The sequence below is a fragment of the Ricinus communis genome, chromosome 1, assembly GCF_019578655.1.
Source record: "Ricinus communis isolate WT05 ecotype wild-type chromosome 1, ASM1957865v1, whole genome shotgun sequence".
Lineage (NCBI taxonomy): Eukaryota > Viridiplantae > Streptophyta > Magnoliopsida > Malpighiales > Euphorbiaceae > Ricinus > Ricinus communis.
Window position 1 is genome coordinate 2,362,893 of NC_063256.1, and position 23,646 is coordinate 2,386,538.

Here is a 23,646-nt window from a genome sequence, read left to right on the forward strand (position 1 = left end):
ATAAATAAATTATTTTTATGGTAATAAAATAAAATATAATACAAACATAAAATAAATAAAATAACTAAGCACGAGCAAATTGATAGTGATTTATTAACCAACATAAAGAAACGGACGGTGAATGTTCTCATGATTTTCTCATATGTTTATACTTTTCACCTGGCTGCGCCCTGCACAACGCTAGGTGAGCATAAGTTACATATGTGAATATTAGGTGCTCCATTATTATCTGAAACAGGCAGAACCACATCAGGGCCGCAGGACTAAGATTTCTGAAAGTTCCATTTTCCCAGTTGGACCATTAGCCATCTTAGATAATCACAAGAATAAACAAAATAAGATTCATAAAGTAACAAATACTATATACATCAAAACAGTACAAAAGCTCTTTCTTCAAAAAGCTGAGCAACGCGATCCTAATAATGTTGAATAACGTTTTGAAATGGCAATGGCAGAGGGGTTAAAGTGCAGAGCGCATCAACCCCTTTGCTGCTTAATTAAATTATGGAAGTTCAGGAGCTCTTGCCCTTTTCGTTACCAAAACAAAAATTATGAAAGGCCAGGAGGTAGGAAAATTGAGCAAGAGAAGAAGGCCCTTGACTTCTTTTAGTATTTCTTCCAAATATACAAACATGACTGGGATGCATTCTTTTCTTCTCAGCCACAAGAAACTACAACTGAGACATACACACCTTTGATTACTGTGTGGCCCTCCCAAAGAAGTGTTCTATTTGCAAACAACCTTGAGACTGCAAATTGCTTGCTTTGGCTCCATATTTGCATCTCTTTGCAGCCACAGAACTCTCCTTAGCATCCTGCAAAGAAGTCACAATATATTCGTGCAATTAGCCTAATAATTGTGGACACTTGCTATGCAAATTAAAGATAAGATGCCAAACATAAAAATACTCGCAATAGAGCCACACGCAAGCAATGATGGTCATAGTTGTCTCTTTTTAACAATCTGAGAATTCTCTGATGCGCTATATAAAAGATTATAAATAAGAAAGAACTATGCTCAAGATAAATTGACTGCCAGATTAAATCAATTCTGAATATCAGCCAAAAACTAATGCAAACAATCTATTAGGAATAGCAACTAATGCAACTATAAAAAAAGGCTGCAACTTGGAAACAGAACGTGCTTTAAAAGCAAAGGAGTGGGATGGAGAAATGATAGTGCAGACCCACCAATGGGGATTCATTCAGGGACCTCAAAACTTTGATTCTACCACCTCTCCCATCAGATCCAACTGCAATTAAATCACCACTACTTGTACTTGCACTATGCAAGGCTGATGGTTCCTTATTTCGACTGCGCTTGCACCATTTCCCCAAATACCGGTTTGTTCCATCAGGACCCAGCAATCCACTGGAAAAGCATATATCCCCTGCCGGTATTCAAATTACAACAAAGTTAAATTATGATGGTATATTCTGAGCAAGTATCCTTTAGAAAAAGAAAACACATTAGGACGGCAAAATAAGTGCCTGATGAGATAATATGAGTTAACAAAAGCAAGGTTAATACACACTACTGGAAACCAATTAAGTCAAACTCAAACTGTACCATTGGTAAAAATACCTGGTTTGGAAACTGAAACAGATGGGGATTCTTTTCTTATGTTGAGCATAGGCCGAACATATCTGACATCATTAACCAACATGACTTCATCTTCAGTAGAAGCAGCCGACATATTGCCTTTATCAGTACCAGTGCAAGGTCTTGTATACAATTTCCCACCTGGGTTAGCTGTTCCATTCACTTTAGCTTTGCTGTTAATGTCAGAAAGTATTTCTGATTTTGCAAGGATAGACTTCACATCTCCACTAAGTGGATGTTCTAAATCAGTATCTGACAATACATGCACTGAAGGATGTTCGAAAGGAGCCTCTTCCATTACAGTTGAAGTACCTATCTCCTTATTAAGAGCCATAATACTAGCACATTCTTTGATGGAATCAGCAAGAATACCACTAATGATATTAAGATTTCCTTGATCACTGTTAAAGTTTCCAGTTTGATCTGATATGGATGCAGATTTAAAATGTTTTTCCTTCTTATTTTCTGAGGCAAAAAGGCTGGAGAGTAAAGCACTCGAGTTATCATTAGCACCATTCAGAGTAACCTCTTTGCAATGAACCTTCTTAGAGGCTTTTAAGGCCTTCAAAGCTTCATTGTCTTTTACTTCAACAGTCATCTCAAATTCTTGGATCCTTGTCTGATGATATCAACAAAATAATAAATTCTCCAGATGAGTTTGACCTAGAGGTTCTTAAACAAAGTTCTTGGACATTTACCTTCAGTTTGCTTATCTTTTCTTTTGCCTTCTCAAGCTTTTTACAATAACGTGCCTCTCCCCTTCCAAGTTGATTGCACTTGGACATCAATTCTTTGTAACTCCTAATAAAATGATTTGTGCAATTATGATTTATATCAAAATATAAACCAATAATTTAATAAACATAAAAGTAGCTGAATCAATGAAAGAATCCAAGGATAATTTTGCAAAATTTCAGTGGAAGCATCAAAATTTATCCCACATAGCTACAAGCAAAACTGAATTTCCTACTATCAGCTTTCAATTCAAAATGATCAAATCTAAAGAATCCTCATCTTCGCAAATAGTAACACATTGATAAATTTATTTGAAGTCCAAAGAATGAACGAATTCCTACTTCCACTTAATTTTTATATAATTGGAAAGATAGGAAACTTACTTATTTCGAACAACCAATGACTTCCTTAAGACATCTATGGTATCTGTGTTACTGGCTTCATTCCCAAAAGATGCAAACTTTAAAATTTCATCTTCCTCCAGGTTCAAATTTGAAACCCTGGTTATGTACCGTATGACTATATCAGCAGCTATAATTCACAAAAAGAATCTGATGAAGCAAACACTTCACTTACAGTTTCAATGCTGCAAGCTCTTTGGCTAAGGCCATGTTCCTGTCTTGCAGCTTTAAGCACTCCAACTTCACATTATCAAGCTCCTACAATTCAGTGGACCGAATTTCACTGTAAGTTTCTACAAATCAATGCATGCTACAAAAAATGCAAATGGCGAAAAAAAGGAAAAAGAACAGAAAAACTAGTATCCAGACGACTATAAAAACAACAATACACCTCAGATTTCAGAAGAAGCAACTGCTGAATTGCAGATTTTTGTCCCATCACATCATTCTTCAATGCGACTTCTTTCTTTAACTGGCCCTTGCTAAGATCCAACTGACAAGAAAAGAAAAGAAAAAAGGTCTGATAACCACAAGTTGATTGATATACACCATCCGTTCTGTAGATAAAGAATTAGTTGCACTCCTAATAGATGACTTATCTTCTGTAGCTCTATCAGTTATTGATTAAAATATTGAAGCTATTCGGTTAAAGAATTCATAGTAATCACAAAACAGAAAACTATTATGTTAGTTGTTTTGCGTGCTCTCCACATAGCAAACATCAATAACCTAAAATTACAATTGAACTATTAAAGTATTATCTTCCACGTCAACCGAGTATAGCAAAAGCAATAAATAAACGAACTTACCTCCTCATTGAGCTGATTAATTTCCTTGTCTTGACGCTCCAAATTTGAAGTGAGACCGGTCACTTTCACCTCCAACCTCTTAACTTCTCCACGCAACAGCTCAGGATCCTCTTTGCATTCAATCACCTTCTGAGACAAGACCGATTCGTTTTGATCTCCTAATGATTGAAAATAAAGCCGGGCCACGTTGCTTCCAGTGCAGCTCTGCTTGCACACAGGACAACTGCACTTCTTTGAATTTGAGCAGTACTCGAACCATTGCTGCAGGCTAGGATTTCAAAAACTAATCAGTATAAATATCTTGAAACAGAAGCTAACAAAAAGATGTGAAAATAATAATATGCGGAAGTACCAGAGTTCATGGAAGACGTGACCGCAGATTGAGATGGCTTGGAGATCTTCGACGATTGGCTTGAGATCATCGTAGCATATAGAGCATATGGTCTTTGCAAAAGAATTTGCATTAATGACCATGTTTTGATGTTTCTCCGCTTCTTGTTTGTGGCCTGTCGTTATGGTGTCCCAGTCTCTGCGTTTTGAACATAGAGAAAATGGAGCGCGATTTGAAACTGAAAATATTGTTAGAGCGGGAATAAGAGGGAAAGAAACAAGAAAAAAAAAAAAAGCGAAAACCTCCAAAATTACTCCACCGCGCCACGTGTTTAGTTCCCACGTGCATTTCACATGATACAAACCTTTTCTTGACCAAAAAAAAAAAAAAAAAAAATTTCCTTACCCCTTAAAACCGTAATTTCCATAACCATAGCCAAGATGGCCGGTACCAATGATCTGAAATCATGAATTGGCTATCATGCATCCACATTTGGTCAATTGATGGAGAGCGGCGGGGTCACGTCGTCTCTTGCGGTGGTTATGAATAGCGCGACTATATTTGAAAGGGATTTGATTGGTCTTACCTTGTAAAATGCTTGTGGTTTTGTTGATTTTTAATTAAAAAACTGAAAAAACATGCGAATGGCCTGATGAGCCCTGGAGAAAAGCCCGTTTCGTATGCGTGTAGTCAGTTATCTAGTTCTGATTATCTAGCTCGTAGTCCATTTTGACATTTATATTCCACTCAAAGCATCAGGACAAAGGCGGAGAGGGGTGAATTATTTTCCGTGTGAAGTACGGAAGGCAATCTTCATTTGCTTTTCTTATAATTTTGTTAATGTCGAAACCTACAATATACAAACATTGGGTACGTCTGTTAAATCTATTGATTAATATTTTAATAAAACTAACAAAAGTAATTATTTAATAGTATAATTTTGATATTTTTAAAAATTAAAATTAATTATATAAAAACTAATATATTAATTAATGTAATATTAAAGTATAAATAAATTATTTATATACCATAATTATTAATAGACATCTTGAATATTAAAAATTACTCGTTTTAACTCTATAGTTTACAATGTTTCTATTTAAATATTAATTAGTTTTAAAGGCGGGATGTGGGCCCTTTGGGTGATAATTAAAAATTACTTTTCTTACTTTTATCAAAATATTTTTTCGTTTTTTGTTGATGATAGCATCAATTTTGTCTTTGATAACTATATGGCTTGCTCTTTCTAATATTCTCAAACCAAGTTTATAAGCGGACAAAATGCTATTTTGTGAGTTGTCAGCAACTTTTTTTGGCAGAATGCATTATTGCCTCCTAAATTTATCATATTTTTATAATTAGCCCCATAAACTCAACTACAGTGCAATTGGGTCTGTGAACTTCACGGATTATATCATGTAAACCCCCTCACAGATGGGTGTTAAGCGCCTGTTTAAAACTCTTTGTGAAAAGCGCATTCCAATATTATTCAAATAGTTTCTAATATAGAATTTTAATATTTTAGTAATATTTCATAAATTGAAAAACGTAATTGAAAACGAATAATCAAAACGATTCCCTTTTGTTTAATTACATACAAAACGACCCGTTTTATTATTTTATTTTTTATTTGGAGATAATTCTAGAGCAAAAGTCTGCTTTATTGTTCTTCGATATTATAGTAGCTTTGTGAAAGTGAGTGTATGGTTCAACGATGTTTTGAAGCTTAATAGGTGTTTTGAAGCTTAAGACGAAGTATTAAGGTTTATTTCACATTCTAGTCCTAAGTATCGGTTATTGAAGCCACAAAAGGTTAGTTTTTTTGTTGTTAGTAATATTTAATGGAAGTGATCCCAAAATGAGTGTGTTTATGGGTTTATTACTAATTTCTTGCTTAATGTAGAGTTGTTATTGTGTAAAAAGAATAAATCTTGAAGTATGCAAATATTTGTCGTTTGTTATAGTTAGGTTGCATTCCTTTTCATAAAAATAACATATTAACATGTGTTATGCAATATAAATTTAATTGATTTTGTCACATTGTTACTAAAATGTTTTGTTTGAATAAGTTTAGGTGTTGTATTGTTGATATATTATATTGGTTGTTTGCATTACAGGATGGGTGAGGTAGCTATAAGGTTATTATTTCACCATAAATGTCGTTTCCTTAGGAACAAACATAATAGATATTGTAGTTATATTGGAGGTATAGTAAAATGTGTTGAAGAAAGTTTTGATATTGACACCATATCATATCCCAACTTAATGTCTTATGTTAAAGACTTAGAGTATAATGCAGTTGCTGGGATATACTATAAGCGTGATTTGAGTGATGAGTTTTCACTAATTCATGATGACAAGGGTGATGTGGAGTTACTACAAAATTTAGCAAAAGGGTTTGACTTGTATATCTATATTGATCATGTAAACAACAACACTGGAAATCAAAGTGGGCTAAGTGATCAATCTTTTGTTAGTGTTGTTGGAATATTGGTAGGTTAAATATTGAGAGAACATCCCAATCTAGTATTCATGAAAATACATCAAGATTTGGTTTGCATTACAAGAACCAAAGACCAAGTAAACTGCCTATGAAAAAAGGATAGAAAGGTGGAAAGGATGAGGCTAAAGTTAGTTCAGGTTTGTATAATGAAAGTGGAAAGGGTAAAGCTAAAGTTAGTTTAGGTTTGTATGATGAAAGTGGAAAGGGTAAGGGTAAGGTCAATTCAGGAGTGGCTGATAAAGGGTTTAGGCATGAAAGAGATAACTTGCATGATGATATTGCCATACCTGTTAGGGTACTTACAGATGATGAGGATAAGGAACTCATTGAAGCTAGGAGGAAGGTGAGGGAGTATGAACTGAGATGAGTAACCAATATGAAGAATTTTAGCTAAAAAAAAAGAAATTGGTAAAGAGAATCTGTCTGAAGTTGAGAAGGACGAGATAGGGGGACATCATTTGAAAGTGAAGAAAATAATTCTAAATACTTTGATAGTAGTGATTATAGTAGTTTTTATACAGATTTAGATGAAGAATGTGGGGATTCAGCAAGTTAGGGATGCAGTTGTAAGATATTCAATTATAAAAGGTCTAGGTGTGTGGCTTAAAAAGAATGAGAAAGACTAAGTTATAGCCAAGTGTAAGCCAAAATGTACTTGGACATTGTATATCTCAAAGGAAATTAAGAATAACAACTTAAGAGTGAAATCCTACTACCCGCATCACTGTTGCAAAAGTGTTGAAAAAAAATAAGATGGCAACCAGTAAATTTCTAGCAAAATTATTGAAAGATAGGATAATATCTCAATCAGGAATGAGACTAAGGGACTTGAAACAGATTTGCAGAACTGACTACAAACTTAAAGTGAGCATTACAGTTTATAGAGTTGTCAAGAAGAAGATACTTGAAGACTTAATGTGGTGTTACAAAGAGAAATATACAAGGCTACTAAATTTTATAAATGAGATCACATATAGTAATCCAGAAACTACATGTGTCTTATAACTCAATAACATTAAAAAAGGAGACAGTAGATGGTTTGAGAAGTTTTATGTTTGTTTTGATGCCCTAAAAAAGGGTTGGTTAGCTGGATGCAGGCCAATTTCAGGGTTGGATGAATGTTTTATGAAGGAGCTTATTAAGGGTATGGTTCTGGTTGCTGTAGGTAGAGATGACAATAACTAGATGTGCCCTCTGGCATTGGTGTAGTTAATATTGAAAACAAGAATACATGATCATGGTTCCTGAGGTACCTCAAATATGATCTGCCATTAGGTGATGGAAAGGGTTACACACTTATCAATGACATGCAAAAGGTAATTACATTTTTATGATTTTTTCCCTTTTTATTTTATAATAAGCTGTAAAAATGAATTGTATTCTGTTTAATTTATAGGGATTGGATAATGCAATTCAAGAGCTACTACCAAACATTGAACATCGAATGTGTGCAAGGCATATCTTCTCTAATTGGTCCAAGAAATGGAGGAGAGAAGAGAAAATGTTGGCTTTTTAGGCTTGTGCTAAGTCCGTATTTGAACAACAACTCAATGCAAACATTGAAGCACTTGAGAAGCTTGGAGTGGGTATAGTTGAAGACATGCTTAAAAAGCCAATGCATGCTTGGTGTAAGAACTTTTTTAGTACCACTATTAAATGTGATGTGGTTGATAACAACCTATCAGAGACATTTAATGGATATATACTTAAAACTAAATGCCAGTCTATTATTACAATGATTGACAACATAAGAGTCTAAATAATGAAGAGAATAATTGAGAAAAGAAAGTTTGCAGATAGTTGGATATCAGACATCTCTCCAAGATTACTAGAGAAGCTAGAAAAGAACAAGGAACTTTCTTACAAGTGGTTCATCAAATGGAATGGAGATGAGAGTTTTGAAGTAACTAACATTTATAATCATGCTAACAAATATACAATTAGCTTACAGAATAGGAGTTGTACTTGCAAGAAATTTGACTTAATAGGGATACCTTGCCTACATGCAATATTTGCAGTGTACAACATTGAGTAGGATCTTAAAAAGTATGTATCTCATTGGTATACTTAAAGTCATATCAGTATTCTTTGCAACCAATGAAAGGTAAAATAATATGGTCAGAGACTGGATTGCCTGTACTTGAGCCAGCATCAGCAAGGAAAATGCTAGACATACCTAAGAAAGTAAGGAGAAAGAACAAAGAGGAACCAAAAAAAGTTAGGAAGTTATCAAGAAAATCTCATGTCATGAGCTGTGGGTTATGTAATAATAAGGGCCATAATAGAAAAGGTTGTCCAAATATGCCAGCAGCCCCAAAGGTAATTATTTTAGTTTTACTTATGTTATTCTGCATTGTTAGTGTAATTAAACTAGAAGTTATTGAGTTATGTTGTCAACCTAGAGCACATCATCAAGAAAACAACAAGCTCCTAAGCACACCTAGGACCAGCCAAAACCAACAAGGGAGTCAATTATCACAACAAGATAAGAGGAAGAAAGCTGCATAAGATCTCAAAGATGACTAGTATGCAAGTAAGAAGAAGCAATGCAAAAAGAAGAATAAGCAAGAAGTGGCTCAGAAGGCAACTTTTTACATATCATTTGACAAAGTGGCAAATATTAATACTCATAGGGGTAGTGAAGGGCAATCAAGAGCTAATCCAAACTTGATGGACTTTTAGAGTTATAACAAATCTAGTAGGGAAGCATTTCAAAAGCATCAACAAGATAATAGGGAGGCAATACAACAAAGAAGGTAAGATGATGAAATGAATGCTAGAGATAGAAAGCATAAAGCAAGCTCACAACCAACTGCCAAGCAGTACTACAAGTAGCCAAGGGTGATTGGTCAGGGCTGCTACATTGATATTGACACAGGATTTGCATTATTAAATGTAGGTGTTTCACTTTTAATTATTGCATCATTATTAAAACTTGTTTTACTAATATTTGGTTTGCCTTCCTCGGTATGGAACAAGCAGTGCAAGAGCTATATATCCAAGTTCAAGCACACAAGCTCCAACACCAAAAGTAGATCAAAACAAAGGAAACAACATTAAGATTACTCAAAGACAAAAATAGTGATGGAAATACTTGGTTTTGTTTTTCGTTTTTTTTAATGGCTAAATGTGGTATTTCTGTATAGTTTTGTTTTGACAAGTTATACTAAGTCAGGAGCTTCAAAAAATATATATACTGCTTATGTACAAAACTACTTTTTGTTATTTCAATGATTTACTTAATCTATTTTATCTTCTTTTCAGACATTTTGGTAACTTATTTTTTGTATATAAATTTCTTATCAAAGTAGCTTTACAAGCAAAAAATCAAGTATCAAGCTATAAGCCAGTTTTCATTAAACACCATTAGTAATACATAGCAACAGTCTCATAATTCACTTGTCCAAAAGGCTTCATAAAGCTATAAAATTACTGTTTACATACATGTAAACTAATTGGGGTAAAAGACAAATGTAGCACCAACACCCAAAGCACCAATTTTTCCAATATAATGTAGATACAACTTCTTTCTCAAGCAAAATACCTCTTCCTTTAGCTCTTTCATCTCTTCCATCAATCTTCCTATATATGCCTTCAATTCTTCCAACTCTCGACCAATACTTTTCAATTAAATGCTTGTCTTATTGATGCTGGCAATCTCTTCTTTTATAACTATATTTATAGCTTTCACCTCATTCAACATTAGAAGCTGGCATTCGCTTGTCCATTCATCGTACCAGCGAAAATAATCACAATGACCATACATAAATCAGAATCTATGAATTAACAGTAAATTATACAAAGAGGCCAACAACTCAAAAAAACTAAAGAAGAAAATAATTTAAACAAAGACCTCACATTGTTGTAAGTGCAATCCTAGAGCTTTCGCCCGGGGTTCCTCTCAGTCCTTGAAGTCATTAACTTCGCACAATTGCCGCACTTGCATGTAAGATTCTTCATTTCAAGTGCTCCACAACTCTCGGCTTCATTAAGGAACCCGTCCACTTCTTTCATTCCAAACGTTGCATTTTGCCCCAAATCTATAATTGAATTTGATATTCACGTATATGAAAGCCTTAAATTAGAGATTTTACATAATTGAATTTGATATTCACGTATATAATTATTTCATATTTTAAAATCATAATATTTTAGTAATTAACTTAACGGTATTTATAAATTTTTGTTTTAATTCCTACCGTTTTTTAGGGGTTTATATGATAAAATCTGTGAAATCATAGATCTAATTGCGCTGAAGTTGAGTTTCCGGAACTAATTAAAAGAAATGATAAGTTCAGTAGGCCTGCCCTTTTTATAACAGGTAAAACTGTAAATTTGTGTTTATTAGAGACTTTTTCTGGGTCAATAAAAGTTGAAAGAACATGGAGATTATTAAACTCACGAACCTCTGTAATTACCTTATATTCAAGATAAATAATCCAAATCAAGTATAAATACGTAAAAGAAATAGTATCCTTTTTTCATAAATTTTTCTAGGCTGGTCACTGGAATAAAAACTTTTAATCATCATTCATCACTTTCTCAGAGTTAATTTTTAAATTTATTATCCAAACAAGGTTGCAAATGGCATCATTGTTTCATTTATTTATGCATTATTAGTTTTTTATTATTTATTTCTGCCGGACGTTCAATCACATTAACGAACAGACCTCTTAAAAAAAATACGTTAACAAACAGAAATTACGCACCCAAGAAACAAGGATAAAAGAATGTTCAGCTTTAGTTTGACGGACAAGACAATTATAATATTCCAATTTTGCCCTACCTGACACCTTCATTTATTCAGGTGCATAGAGGCCAAAACCGTAATTCGGTTACACACATAAAAATAATTTATTTGCATTGTAGTTTTCGTCGAAGAACAGTCTGTTCTCTCCCTTTCCTTTCTTTCTCACATAGCTCGATCTACCCAACCATAGCGAAGAACAAACAGAATACACAAACTCTCTTAGGTACCGTCTCTGTCATTATCTTCTGCTCATCGAACCACAAATAGAGGTAACCATTATTTCACCGTTTCCCCTCTCTCATCGGAGCTAATTGCATGATCTTTCATTTCAATTAGCAGATTTGGTTTTGTAATTTTTTTGGAGTTATTTAGCTGAATTTGTGTTTTAGTTTAGGGACATTACAGTAAATTTTTGGTTTGATACTTTTGATTGATTCATTGATTCATCGTGTTACCGGTCGAGCTGTAATTGAAGGTCAGCTTTAGATAATAAAGCTTATTTGAATTAAATTTTTGTGTTGTATCTTTTGCACTTATTTTGTGCTCCTGCTTTAACAATGATTAAGTTCTCTCTATCATATTTATAGTCCAGTTTAAGTCTTATGTACAGAGAATGGTTATGATTAATTATTTAGTAACATCATTTATATGATCAGATGAAAGACAGTAAAGATGGTGATAAAATTTCAAAATCTGCATCTGTTGGTTCCCTTCCACTGATTCTGGATATCGACGACTTTAAGGTAAAGAAATTGATACAGAAAGAATTAAACTATTTAGTTTAATTATTTTGTGCAACTGGACGAACTTTGAAATCTGAATTTCAATTTCTAGGGCGAGTTTTCTTTTGATGCATTATTTGGCAACTTGGTAAATGAACTGCTTCCCTCTTTCCAAGAAGAAGAAGCAGATTCAGCAGAAGGGCATGGAAACATTGGTGGGAGCGATGTGTTAGCAAATGGGCATGTAAGAGCCCCCTCTGATGCCATAAAATTTTCACAAGGACAATCTCCTTTATTTCCAGAAGTAGATTCTCTCTTGTCCTTGTTTAGGGATTCTTGTAGAGAGCTGATCGATCTTCGAAAACAGGTTAGGCTTGTAAAGTATGAATATGGATTCTCTAGAAGGTCATTGGAATTTCTTTTATTCGGTTTTCTTTTCTGTGAAGGTTGATGGAAAGCTCTCAAATCTGAGGAAGGATGTTTCCGTCCAAGATTCTAAGCACCGCAAAACACTTGCTGAGGTTAGTAAATAGACTTATGCTTAACTTTTAACCATTTTAGGCACTGTATTTAAAAAGTGGTAGACAAGCTAAGTGGTAATATTTAATCCCTGAAAGGTGGCAAAAAAATCTTTGAAACCTACTGTTAATATCTATTTCATTTTCTGAGTTTTTTTTTTTTTTCCTATGCTGGGGGTTGTGGTGGTGTTAATAGAATGCCACTGATAGATGCATGTGAGAAATTGAGAACAGACCTGTGTTTCCGAATCTGATGTTGCATTTCTCTCTCAGCTGGAAAAAGGCGTAGATGGGCTGTTTGATAGCTTTGCAAGGTTGGACTCACGTATTTCAAGTGTTGGACAGACTGCTGCAAAAATTGGAGATCATTTGCAGGTAAAGTTTGTAAATGATAAATGATCATTTGCATCAGCTTTCAATTTTATAGTTACATGACAAGTTCTATTATGCTCATACTCAGAGTGCAGATGCGCAGAGGGAAACGGCCGGCCAAACAATAGAGCTCATAAAGGTAATGCCAGTTAGTTTGTGCACTGTCAGGGTTTCCTTGGTTTGGAATGCACTAACACCTTGTTAATTAATATCTACAGTACTTGATGGAGTTTAATGGCAGTCCGGGCGATTTAATGGAACTGTCGCCTTTGTTTTCAGATGACAGCCGTGTTGCTGAGGCTGCTACAATTGCACAGAAATTACGTAAGATGATTATACCACCCCATAGAACTCTGAAAATGCAACGCTCCACTGGCTGAACTTCTTATCATTTTGAATGAGTTGGAGGATTGTTGCACTAAACTTACTGCTAATGTAAACTGCTTTGAGATCCGTTTCATACTGCTAATGTAAACTGCTTTGAGATCCGTTTTAACTAAGCTCTATATAAGCTTCAATCTGCCTCCAATGTTATCTCCCTCGTTTTCTTTTTCTATGTCTTGTTGCTGTACAGCAATAAATTTGAAGGTATACGCTACTATGGCAAGGAAGATTAAATGAAACTTTAATTTATCCTACTTGATAAAATGCTGGAACAGAGTTCTATTACTATAGAAATTTTCATTGCCATTTTTGATTGACATTATCCCTTTTTATACTATCCATCTTTAAAATTGATATATAGTAGATACAAGAGTACTAAACATATAGAAACAAGGATGTTTTGCATGATGACTATATAATATTTAGTAAATTTGTTTCAACAGCAGGTGCCTTTTTGTGCTATTGTTTGACTATTTCTTACAGCAATATGAATGATCATGCCATTGTTGTTGGACCTTAGGTTCCTTTGCTGAGGAAGACATAGGACGGCAAGGAATGTCTGTAGCATCAGATATGGGAAATGCAACTGCCAGCAGAGGATTAGAAGTTGCAGTTGCTAATCTTCAGGATTACTGCAATGGTAGGTTAACTTTTTGTACCGAATTATAATGGATTGCTGTAGTCTGCTTATTTGTTGCCAAAATATTAGCCTTATGATTGCCTAGCATTACTAGTGAAACCTTATGGTTTAAAGTGGTCTATATACTAGATCATTAATATCTAACCTCCAGCTAGCCACAGAGCAAAGATGTTTGCATTTTCTCTTTTTCCTTTTTAGTGTTTAAATGATGATTTTTTTTCTCCTTGTTAATGCTCTTTATGTAGAACTGGAGAATAGATTGTTGGCTCGGTTTGACGCATCATCACAGAGAAGAGAATTGTCTACCATGGCAGAATGTGCTAAAATTTTATCTCGGGTAAGTACTTTTTCTACGTGTTTTAACATAATCCATTTGGCATTAACGCCAAACAAATGGCTGGCTAACTTCACTCTTATTATCGGTCTATCAGCACCTTTTTTTATATGTTTCTTATAAAATATGCATATGAGAGAATTTATTGATTGTGTAGGGTATATTGTAGGTTATTTCTAATTGTTAGTTACAGAAAGCACTTGTGTATGCTTATGTTCTGTTTGATGGTCAAAAAGCTATTATGGTTTAGAGACCATATGATGGTGTTCATATCAGGCTATCAATTTCAGTGCCCAAAATTTCATTATGAGATCCTCATGTCTTGAGTCATTTGACATTATCATCATCATCACCACCACTTTGTTCTTCATCTTCCAGACCTGTTCTTGATACATTAGGGTCAGCCTTCCTGGTTATCGTTCTTTCATGGTTGCTGATCTCAGTTTTTCTAACCTTTTAGTTGCCATTCAGTTTGGTGTTAGTTTGACTCATGTGCTTGTTATGCCTATGTTGCAACACTTATTATAAGCTAAAAAGTCTACCAGTGTTGCAGAAAATAATGCGAGAGGGCTCACAGATCCGGTCTTCTATTTTGGTGTGTCTGTGTGGGAAAAAAAAGAATGTACTTATCTCTTTTGTTTCCCTTTTCTAGGAGTTCATTTATTATGCCTTCTTCTTTTCTTCTTTGAATTTGAAATGGGATTCTTCTGCCATCAATGCAAAGTGATCTTGTAAATCAATTGAAGGATCTTTTTCTCATTATTCTCATTGGTTTACCTTTTCATTGCAGTTCAACAGGGGCACGAGTGCTATGCAACATTACGTGGCAACACGTCCAATGTTTATTGATGTGGAAGTCATGAATGCAGACACCAGATTGGTTCTTGGCGATCAGGTTTCACAAGCTAGTCCCAGCAGTGTTGCTCGTGGGCTATCTTCATTGTACAAAGAAATTACAGGTTTGAGAAATCATACTAATGCACAGGATTGAATTCTTCAAAGTGCTCCTCTTTTTATACCTCTTTGTTCTTTTGTTGCACAGATACTGTTCGTAAAGAGGCAGCCACAATTACGGCAGTATTTCCTTCTCCTAATGATGTCATGTCCATTTTAGTGCAGGTATTCTGGCATGCAGTTTCCATTGTCCTGTGTTTTATTTGCTGAAATATGCTAGCATTTCAAAATTTTGCTTGTGATTTCAGTATAATGTCTAATTCTTCTAATTTTACATAGCGAGTTTTGGAGCAGCGAGTTACAGCTCTTTTGGATAAGTTGTTAGTGAAACCATCTCTTGTGAATTTACCTCCAATGGAAGAAGGCGGACTTCTATTAGTGAGTGGAGTTTCTTCCTGCACTAATTTGAGTGTCAAGTAACCATCAGATTCTGACTTAATTTTACATTTGATATGACACTTCAGTATCTTAGAATGTTAGCAGTGGCATATGAAAAGACTCAGGAACTTGCTAGAGACCTACGAGCTGTTGGATGTGGTGACTTGGATGTTGAGGGTAATGAATCATTTACTTTAGCTTGATCCCCTACAATGTTAGAGGATGATAACTATGTACAGCATTATTCGTTTATGAGACAACTCAGTCTGCATGCCTTTCTTATTTTTATATGTTTTCATCCCTAGTGTTGATGCTGAATGAGAGTATTGCTAGAGCCTAACTTGATAGTTTGTCTGGCTGAATGTGCTTTTTGTACACTTCATTTTGGTTTAAGTGTAACTTCTCCTGTTGATATAGGTCTCACGGAATCTCTGTTTTCTTCTCACAAGGATGACTATCCTGAACATGAACAAACCTCTCTTAGACAGCTATATCGCGCAAAGGTTGGCCATGATCACATTATTGTTGATCATATTTACAGCAGACACTTTTCTCTAGAAGCAATAGTTTGTCTCATGCATTGCAGATGGAAGAATTACGTGCTGAGAGTCAGCAGCTCTCTGAGTCAACTGGGACAATAGGGCGATCAAAAGGAGCTTCTGTAGCATCTTCCCATCAACAGATATCTGTTACTGTTGTGACAGAATTTGTGCGTTGGAATGAAGAAGCAATATCCAGATGCACTCTATTTTCATCTCAAGTAATATTTATTCCTGCAATCAACATAATATTTCACTAGTGAGAGTTCTTATACATTTGCAATTGGTCAGTATTTAACTTAAAATGCTTTTTTGAGCACCTTTCCTTCAATTTTGGAAAAGATTAGTTAACTGGTGCTTTTCTTTTTCATCGTAAAGCTTCATTTTTGTTGAGGCATCTGGAAATCCTTTTCTCTTATTTGTAAGGTCCTTTTGTGCATGTAACTCTTTTCTTTTGTTGGGTAAAATTAGGAAATCCCAAAATGTTTTAATTGAGATTGGCTAGCTGCAATAGCAAATGTATGATACATTAAAGGTTCTTCAGTAAAGTTGTGTTTGCAAATGAAGTATAAATGTCATAATGTAAAATTGGTTTAATGAATCAAACCAAAATTCTTCTATTTTCTTGACTATCTTCTCAGATTTGCAAGTGGAAATAAATCCTACATATGCTCTTTTAGATATGTTGGTAGGAGTTTTAGGGATCCTTTGACCATTGTGGTGATGTTAAATGTCTTTTGCATGGTAGTTATGGTCTTAATTCACTTTCTTCTGGTGGAAATTTATTTCCTCTGTCTGGTTGAGGTGGTGGATGGCTTGAGTGATAATTGAACTAAATACCAAAAGCAAAATGAGTGCATTTTAAGATTTAAACTTGCAATACAAAGACAATTTGACTAAGAAAAACAATTCTAGGTTTTGTATCCAAACGAGACCACAAAAAGTGGCTAAATAATTAGTATAAGAAGAGCTTAAAGATGAATTTCTCTTTCTTTGATATCATAATTTTTCTGTAAATTTCAAGTCTTTTGATTATTATTTATTCATTCATTTCAAACCTTTTTCTTTTGCAGCCTACTATCCTTGCAGCAAATGTAAAACCGGTGTTCACTTGCTTGCTAGACCAAGTAAGTTGCTTTAGTAAATCTCAGTGATTTGGTATATTTTGTCAACAGGTACTCAGCATTTCCCATTTTGCAGGTTGGGCAATATATAACTGAAGGTCTTGAACGAGCTAGAGACAGCCTGACTGAAGCTGCAGCTTTGAGGGAAAGGTTTGTTCTGGGAACAAACCTTAGTAGAAGGGTGGCTGCTGCAGCTGCTTCTGCTGTAATTACCTGACCATGTGCTTTTTTTAGCATGTTATCTGCAATTTTAAGTTATGATGTGTTCTCATCAATGAAGTACGCCTAGCCAAGAACAGTTTACATAAATGAGATTGATATTGATGCGTAGGCAGAAGCTGCTGCTGCTGCTGGTGAGAGCAGTTTCCGTTCTTTCATGGTTGCTGTACAACGGTGTGGCAGTAGTGTGGCTATAGTTCAGCAAGTATGTTGGATCGCACTAACATTGTTAAGTTTTTACTAACCTATAATTTTTGAAACTTCATTTGGTTTGACTTCTATATGCAGTGTTTTGCAAATTCTATATCTCGGCTTTTACTACCTGTGGATGGGGCTCATGCTGCTTCATGTGAAGAAATGGCAACAGCTATGTCCAGTGCGGAAAGTGCTGCTTATAAAGGGCTTCAACAGTGTATTGAAACTGTTATGGCTGAGGTAGGTTCTTATTTTCCCGTCTTTTATGGTCTAGATTGTGGTGGAGATCTGCAAGTTCTTATATCATGTTTGCGTTCTGATAGCATAAAAATGCCTTTTGCCTGCAATGTCTTACTTTTCCACATTTGCATACTTTCTTTGTGAATCTCATGGCAGGTAGAGCGACTGCTATCAGCTGAACAGAAGGCAACAGATTATAGGTCACCTGATGATGGAATTGCTCCTGATCATCGACCAACAAGTGCTTGCACAAGGTACCATTTAAATAGTTAAAATTTGACTCTTTTTTTGAACTTATGGAGTGGATTCCTCATGTATAAGAAAAATATGGATCAATGTATGGCTTCCCATTATTGACTAGCCATGGTTCAATCACTTCAATGTTCTGTTTGTTTACTAGAGCCCCATGCTAAGCTCACAATTCCTGGTTTTGATTGATAAAAACAGAATGTTTGATTTCCATAATGTGCTTTTGATTTTCTATTGTCAAAGAAAGATATAAATTCTTAGTTAAACATTTTCTTTTCTTCTCTTGTCTAGAGTTGTGGCATATCTTTCTCGTGTGCTCGAGACAGCATTCACTGCATTAGAAGGTCTTAACAAACAAGCGTTCCTAACTGAATTGGTATGCTAAATTCTCTAAGACTTTTTGAACGTTGTATACTGATTGCTTGGATATCGGCAACCCAACTTTCTCAGACTCTTGCTACTCATAATTGCTCATCTGCAAATAGACTTGTTTTGTTTCCATTAGCAGTTTGAATAAAGATACTTATTTACATTCCAAACTTAACATGTGGATGTTTGTCATCTTAGGGGAATCGCTTACATAAAGGGCTACTTAATCATTGGCAGAAATTCACTTTTAACCCCAGGTAATTTATATTTTTCAAAGTTTTGTTCCATAAACTTGTACCTTTGCGGACCCATCTATATATCTATGGTTGTGATCGTCTCTTTAACCATATTCCGCATGTACTTTAATCATTATTATTATTATTGTTAATCCTTTTCTTAATCTTCTTTTTTTTTTTTCCTTGGAACAAGAAATTAATTCACTATCTATTTTTTCTTCTGTATTCTGTTTCTCGCTGCAGTGGGGGACTGCGGCTGAAACGTGACATAACTGAGTATGGAGAATTTGTGCGGAGTTTTAATGCTCCTTCTGTTGATGAAAAATTTGAATTATTGGGCATGTAAGTTACAGAATTTTCAAAATAGTTCTGTATTTCTTTTATCTCTTTTTATAGGTCTCCGTTTACTGACCTAATTCTTTTATCGCCAGAATGGCTAATGTATTTATTGTAGCTCCTGAAAGCCTCTCCACTTTGTTTGAGGGTACCCCGAGCATCCGTAAAGACGCACAAAGGTATTGTCAGTGATAATTTATATATTATATATATGGTTACACAATATGAAGAGGTCGTTACAGAATTGCAGTTAGTTCCAATTTTCTTAGTGCACAACTTGCAGCTTTACTCTCAAACTTAGTACGGCTTGGCCACTTGAATTTTCTAGTCTGTGCTCTCTAAACGGTTTTGTCGACAAAATGTTTAGAAATTGATCTGTTTTGAGTGTGATCCTTCAGAAAAATTTCTGACAAATATATTGGAAAAGACTGCATGATATACTTCCTATTAAAATAAATTGATATTGTTGCTTCACTTTCTTGGAATAAGGAAAAAGAATCAAGAAGTCAGAAAAATGTTGCAAGAATCATGAATATGCTTGGACATCGTCTAAATGTTGCAAGAATCATAAATATACTTCCCATTCAACAAAAGTGTCAGGAATATCTCAAGACCTGTCTTCAGGCGACATGACGAAAAGAACATTTTTGAACTTTGATGTTGTCAATAATGATTTCCTTGTGAAATTGGTCTAAATACGATCCCCACCCCCTGTTTCCCTCATGTTCTCCTTTCTGATCTGATATTCTTTTGTGCTTTCAGTCTATCAAAGTTGCATTTTTCTAATGATTAAACTTTGATTTGGCTTCCATTCAGGTTTATTCAGCTTAGAGAGGACTACAAGAGTGCAAAACTTGCATCCAAGCTTAACTCTTTGTGGACAAGTTGATAAAGAAATGGCATGCTGACATATGTAGCTTCTCATATTCTTTGGTTTTCTTGCACCGAGATGGATATTTTACTTCCAGCTATTATGACAGTGGGAACTGGCTCAAGATTAATTGTTCTGTTAGCTTTTAGACCATGTTAGAGATATGTTCCGAGATCAACTGTATTCAAAGGCATGGAGCCTCCCTTGGATAGTCAATCGGGTAGAAAGTTCTGTTTGATTTTTTTTTCCTGAACCTCTTCTTTTTTCATTTTTCTATTGTAAATTTCAAGCTATTGATGGCAAGATGTGATAGATTTGTTTCTTGATGCTCTTTTTTAGAATTTAGGTTTGCAGTTTTGATTAGACAATTCCAGGGAAGAATCTGTTGTCCTCTGTATTCTTGTAAATGATATACTTAGGGATGAATGACACGAAATGGGTGATTTTATTGCAGGGAGTGATGCATACTGGAGTATTTGATGTATACTTGAAGATTGATAAATTGGGGTGTGCTCTTATTTATTATCTAAAATTTGAAGTTCTCGTTCTCCGAAGAGGGCAATCAACAACAAAAATTGACAAAACATCACTTGCTTTTGTTCACTCATCTCTTGCTTAGACGTTTGTAGGTTCGTTTGCTCTGAAAAATAGACCAAGTTTGGAAGGAAAGATGGGTTGTGGTTTAAACTTATTCACAGTGAAAAGCAGTGGAAGATATCAATACCTCATTTTGTGGCATTACAGTGTGATAATGGTTTCATTCCGAGACTTTAAGTTGCTTCCGTGCATAAAGAAAAAAACAAGTGATAATGTCGTTTCAAAAAATTATAGCATGGACCGAAATCTTTTTATTTTAAATGCGGACATGAAATGATAATTTAATAAGATATTAATATATGGAAAAATAAATTGTTGGTTTGTATTATTATTTAGTGAATAGTTAGTGGGTAGTTTTTTTTTTAATTTTTTTTATACAATACACTTCTATTGAATTTCATTTTATTTGAGGTATTGAATTGACTTAATTTGTTTATAATTTCAATGTGTGCAGTCTTATCTAAGAACTCGCAAACACATCAGAGGCCGCAACAGCCGCTAATGATGGAGCCGGCACAAATGAAGGCTCAAATTGGCGAGTATAAGTTTTATCTTAAGCTAAAGTTCATAAATCGCACAAAAACGGGAAGAAGAAAAAAAAGTATTGCTAGTGATGAAGGAGAAACACTTGGCAGTGCCTGTGATTTTGGTGGGCATCCCCTATTCTTACCACTACAAAGTGCTGCCTCTCCCTCTCTATATCTCTCTTTGAAATGGATTGAAAGAAAGTGAGACAGAAAGATTGATGGACGAAGAAATATTAGTGGGAGGTTGGGTTGCTTATGGGTGGTTATCTTCTTTGATAGCAAAGGCATCTGTCACTGACATGTCCTTATGCCAAACCCATGATATGATAATTCCCTTCGTACTCTCCATCAAAAAAAATAAAAAGGCAAAAAATTTAAGATATTGGTGACCCCACAATCTTCTCCTAAATGATTGTGTTTGTGGGCAAATTCATTATAAACCATCCATCCATACCCCCCATCTATTGTAAAAAAGGTTTGTAACTGAAAATCCTAATTCCTAACTAGACAGGTGGAATTAGAATTCAAAAGTGACATTTTTTTTGAGTGCATGTGTTTAAACTTTGACGACCCAAAACAAAAGGCCCTCTGTGTACATGCCTACCTCAAATAAAAGCTAATTTGTATGCATATGACCAGACTAGCAACGGAGCCAGAGACCCATTCTCTTAAGTCTACTAGAGAGCGCTTCACAACTCTCTATCAGTATCAATATCTTGAGTTGAAAAAGTGTCAAGAGGGAAAGAAAAAGAAATGAAAATGTACCAAGTGTAGGTTTGTGTTATAGGCAGTAGTGGTGGTGGACCAGTTTTGGAAGTGCTTCCTTCCTCCCTTCTTCAAATGTGCATCATCCTCGTCACTACCTGTGGAACTCATGCCTTTGTTTATAATTTGTTCATTGTTTTAAATCTACATTGAAAGGGATTATCTTTGAGGCACAAGTACTTTTGGAATTTGATGACCACTTGGTCAGCTTCAAAATCACATTGCTAAGACTTCTGAATTCTACTTTCAACATATACCAAGAATTAAAAACATTTGGAATGGAAATAATAACTTTTAATTTAAAAACATCTTCTTTAGTAATTTCTATATCTTTTTTATTTGTTTAATAATACAATTAACAAGTCAGTACTGACATTATAAGATTCTAAAAGACAATTTAAGTTGTCTTTGTCTTTTCTTTTTGAAGATTATATTTTTTATTTACAAATACTTCAATTTTAAAACTAATTTAAATTGAGACACGCATTTAATAATTTCACAATCCAGCTTGGGAAATTATAAACTTAAAAAATTTCCTTTTAGAAAGTCAATTCTCATGGAAATTAGGAAGGCTAGCTTTTTGTGAAATGAAAGATGTTTCATAATTTGATTCAACCAACCCTTGTAATGAATAAAGTTTAGTAATGATTCATGAAGAAGAAAAGGAAAATAAAGTGTTGATGCCTTGGTAAATAGAAAAGTGAAATAAACAATATTGAATTATGTCACAAAGTCAATAAGTGATTAGGGTGGGGATAAGGTTTGAGTGCATCCCTTAAAAAATGAGTAGTAAGTCAATAGAAAAGGATGCTCACATGCACTGTCTTTTTATTTTCTCCTTTGTTTTTGTTTTTGGCTGCGCCATTATCTTCTTTTCGATTCTATAATTCTCTTATCATTTTCACTACCCGTTCGTCACTATTTCTAGTCATTAGCTTTTTATACAAATATTTTACTATATACACACTAGAATTAGCACAAAATTTAATCAAGCTATTAAAGGGAAACATAAATTGTTGTTTCTAATAACCTAAGCTTCAATAATGCAGTTATCCATCAATTTCTCTTTAAGCCAAGATAATCATCTTTGAATACGAATGTAATATTATATTCTTCCATTGCTCTCTCAGTTGATGAATAGGGGTTACCCCAAAATAAATTATTGTATGAGATACATTCAACTTATTCAAACCTACTTAGTCATGACCCCACACGCTTGCAATTCAATGCCCTCGTGCCACCCACGTCTAGTTCACCCTTTCATGTTTGCATTGCATTGCATTACATTACATGCTTCCGTGCTCTCTGCATACAAACACCTGTCTAAGTGCATCATCTACCGTTGGTAATGGCCCAAAAAGGATGGAGTGTTTTTTAAGATATTCTATTCACCGTATGATACCTTTTCATAGGATTCGCAGTAAAAAAACAAAAAGAAAAAAAGAACGTATTACAATCACGAGCCATTTGATGGATAGTAACGGCCATAAGCCCTTTTATCTTTTTTTTTTTTTTCTTTTCTGGTTGGCCTTTGATGTGGGCCCAAAGAAATCTGCCAGTTGTCAAATTCCACATCACCTTATCTCTCGTGCACTGTCACGCGCTCTATCTTACATACATATAATATATATTATTAAAATATATAGATCGTTTTCAATTTCTAGAAACTCTCTTTCTTATTGTTGGAACTCCATTCCACTTTTAACGCTCTGTCGTCCGTTGATTTATGAAACTAAAAGTCAGCGCCATACTCGCTCGAGTACGTAAAATGACAATACTCGCTGCCGCAAGCAGACACGTCTGTGATTTTTGTTTTTACTACTTCCAGACATGGATTCACCTCAAAAGAGGAATAATGGGGTGGGTGCATAGAAATCCGGGTTGGAGGCTGGCATTAGAGTGCTTAAACTATCGCACGTGTGAGAAACGAATATGTATGCAGATT

The 23,646-nt window shown here is 34.7% G+C and overlaps 2 protein-coding genes across 5 annotated transcripts; one reads left to right on the top strand and one right to left on the bottom strand.

The window, feature by feature from the left end:
* Nucleotides 1-65: 65 nt before the first annotated feature.
* LOC8286683 lies at nt 66-4,591 on the bottom strand. 3 transcript variants are annotated; one of them, XM_015727428.3, is made up of 11 exons: nt 4,285-4,591; nt 3,901-4,117; nt 3,549-3,816; nt 3,131-3,232; nt 2,915-2,997; nt 2,722-2,838; nt 2,302-2,404; nt 1,586-2,222; nt 1,192-1,391; nt 693-815; nt 66-309 (listed from the first exon to the last, which is right to left on the bottom strand). In XM_015727428.3, the coding sequence occupies exons 1-10, from the start codon at nt 4,310-4,312 to the stop codon at nt 699-701; spliced, it is 1,872 nt and encodes a 623-aa protein (XP_015582914.2). In that variant the 5' UTR covers nt 4,313-4,591; the 3' UTR covers nt 66-309; nt 693-698. The 3 variants fall into 3 exon arrangements, with proteins under 3 accessions (XP_015582914.2, XP_015582918.2, XP_015582908.2); XM_015727432.3 differs by lacking the exon at nt 66-309 and having other exon boundaries at nt 328-815; nt 3,901-4,077; nt 4,285-4,590; XM_015727422.3 differs by lacking the exon at nt 66-309 and having other exon boundaries at nt 328-815; nt 4,285-4,590.
* Nucleotides 4,592-11,240: 6,649 nt separating this feature from the next.
* On the top strand, nt 11,241-20,265 carry LOC8286685 (exocyst complex component SEC10b). 2 transcript variants are annotated; one of them, XM_015729035.3, is made up of 25 exons: nt 11,241-11,401; nt 11,789-11,875; nt 11,967-12,221; nt 12,301-12,375; nt 12,646-12,747; nt 12,833-12,883; nt 12,963-13,068; nt 13,649-13,768; nt 14,014-14,105; nt 14,893-15,061; nt 15,145-15,221; nt 15,336-15,434; nt 15,521-15,611; nt 15,852-15,937; nt 16,021-16,194; nt 17,047-17,100; nt 17,174-17,302; nt 17,429-17,521; nt 17,605-17,751; nt 17,908-18,005; nt 18,292-18,376; nt 18,568-18,626; nt 18,849-18,947; nt 19,037-19,120; nt 19,758-20,265. In XM_015729035.3, exons 2-25 carry the CDS (start codon nt 11,789-11,791, stop codon nt 19,828-19,830), a joined length of 2,505 nt encoding a protein of 834 aa, XP_015584521.1. In that variant the 5' UTR covers nt 11,241-11,401; the 3' UTR covers nt 19,831-20,265. The 2 variants fall into 2 exon arrangements, with proteins under 2 accessions (XP_015584521.1, XP_048232233.1); XM_048376276.1 differs by lacking the exon at nt 11,241-11,401 and adding an exon at nt 11,470-11,607.
* The last annotated feature ends 3,381 nt before the right edge of the window (nt 20,266-23,646 follow it).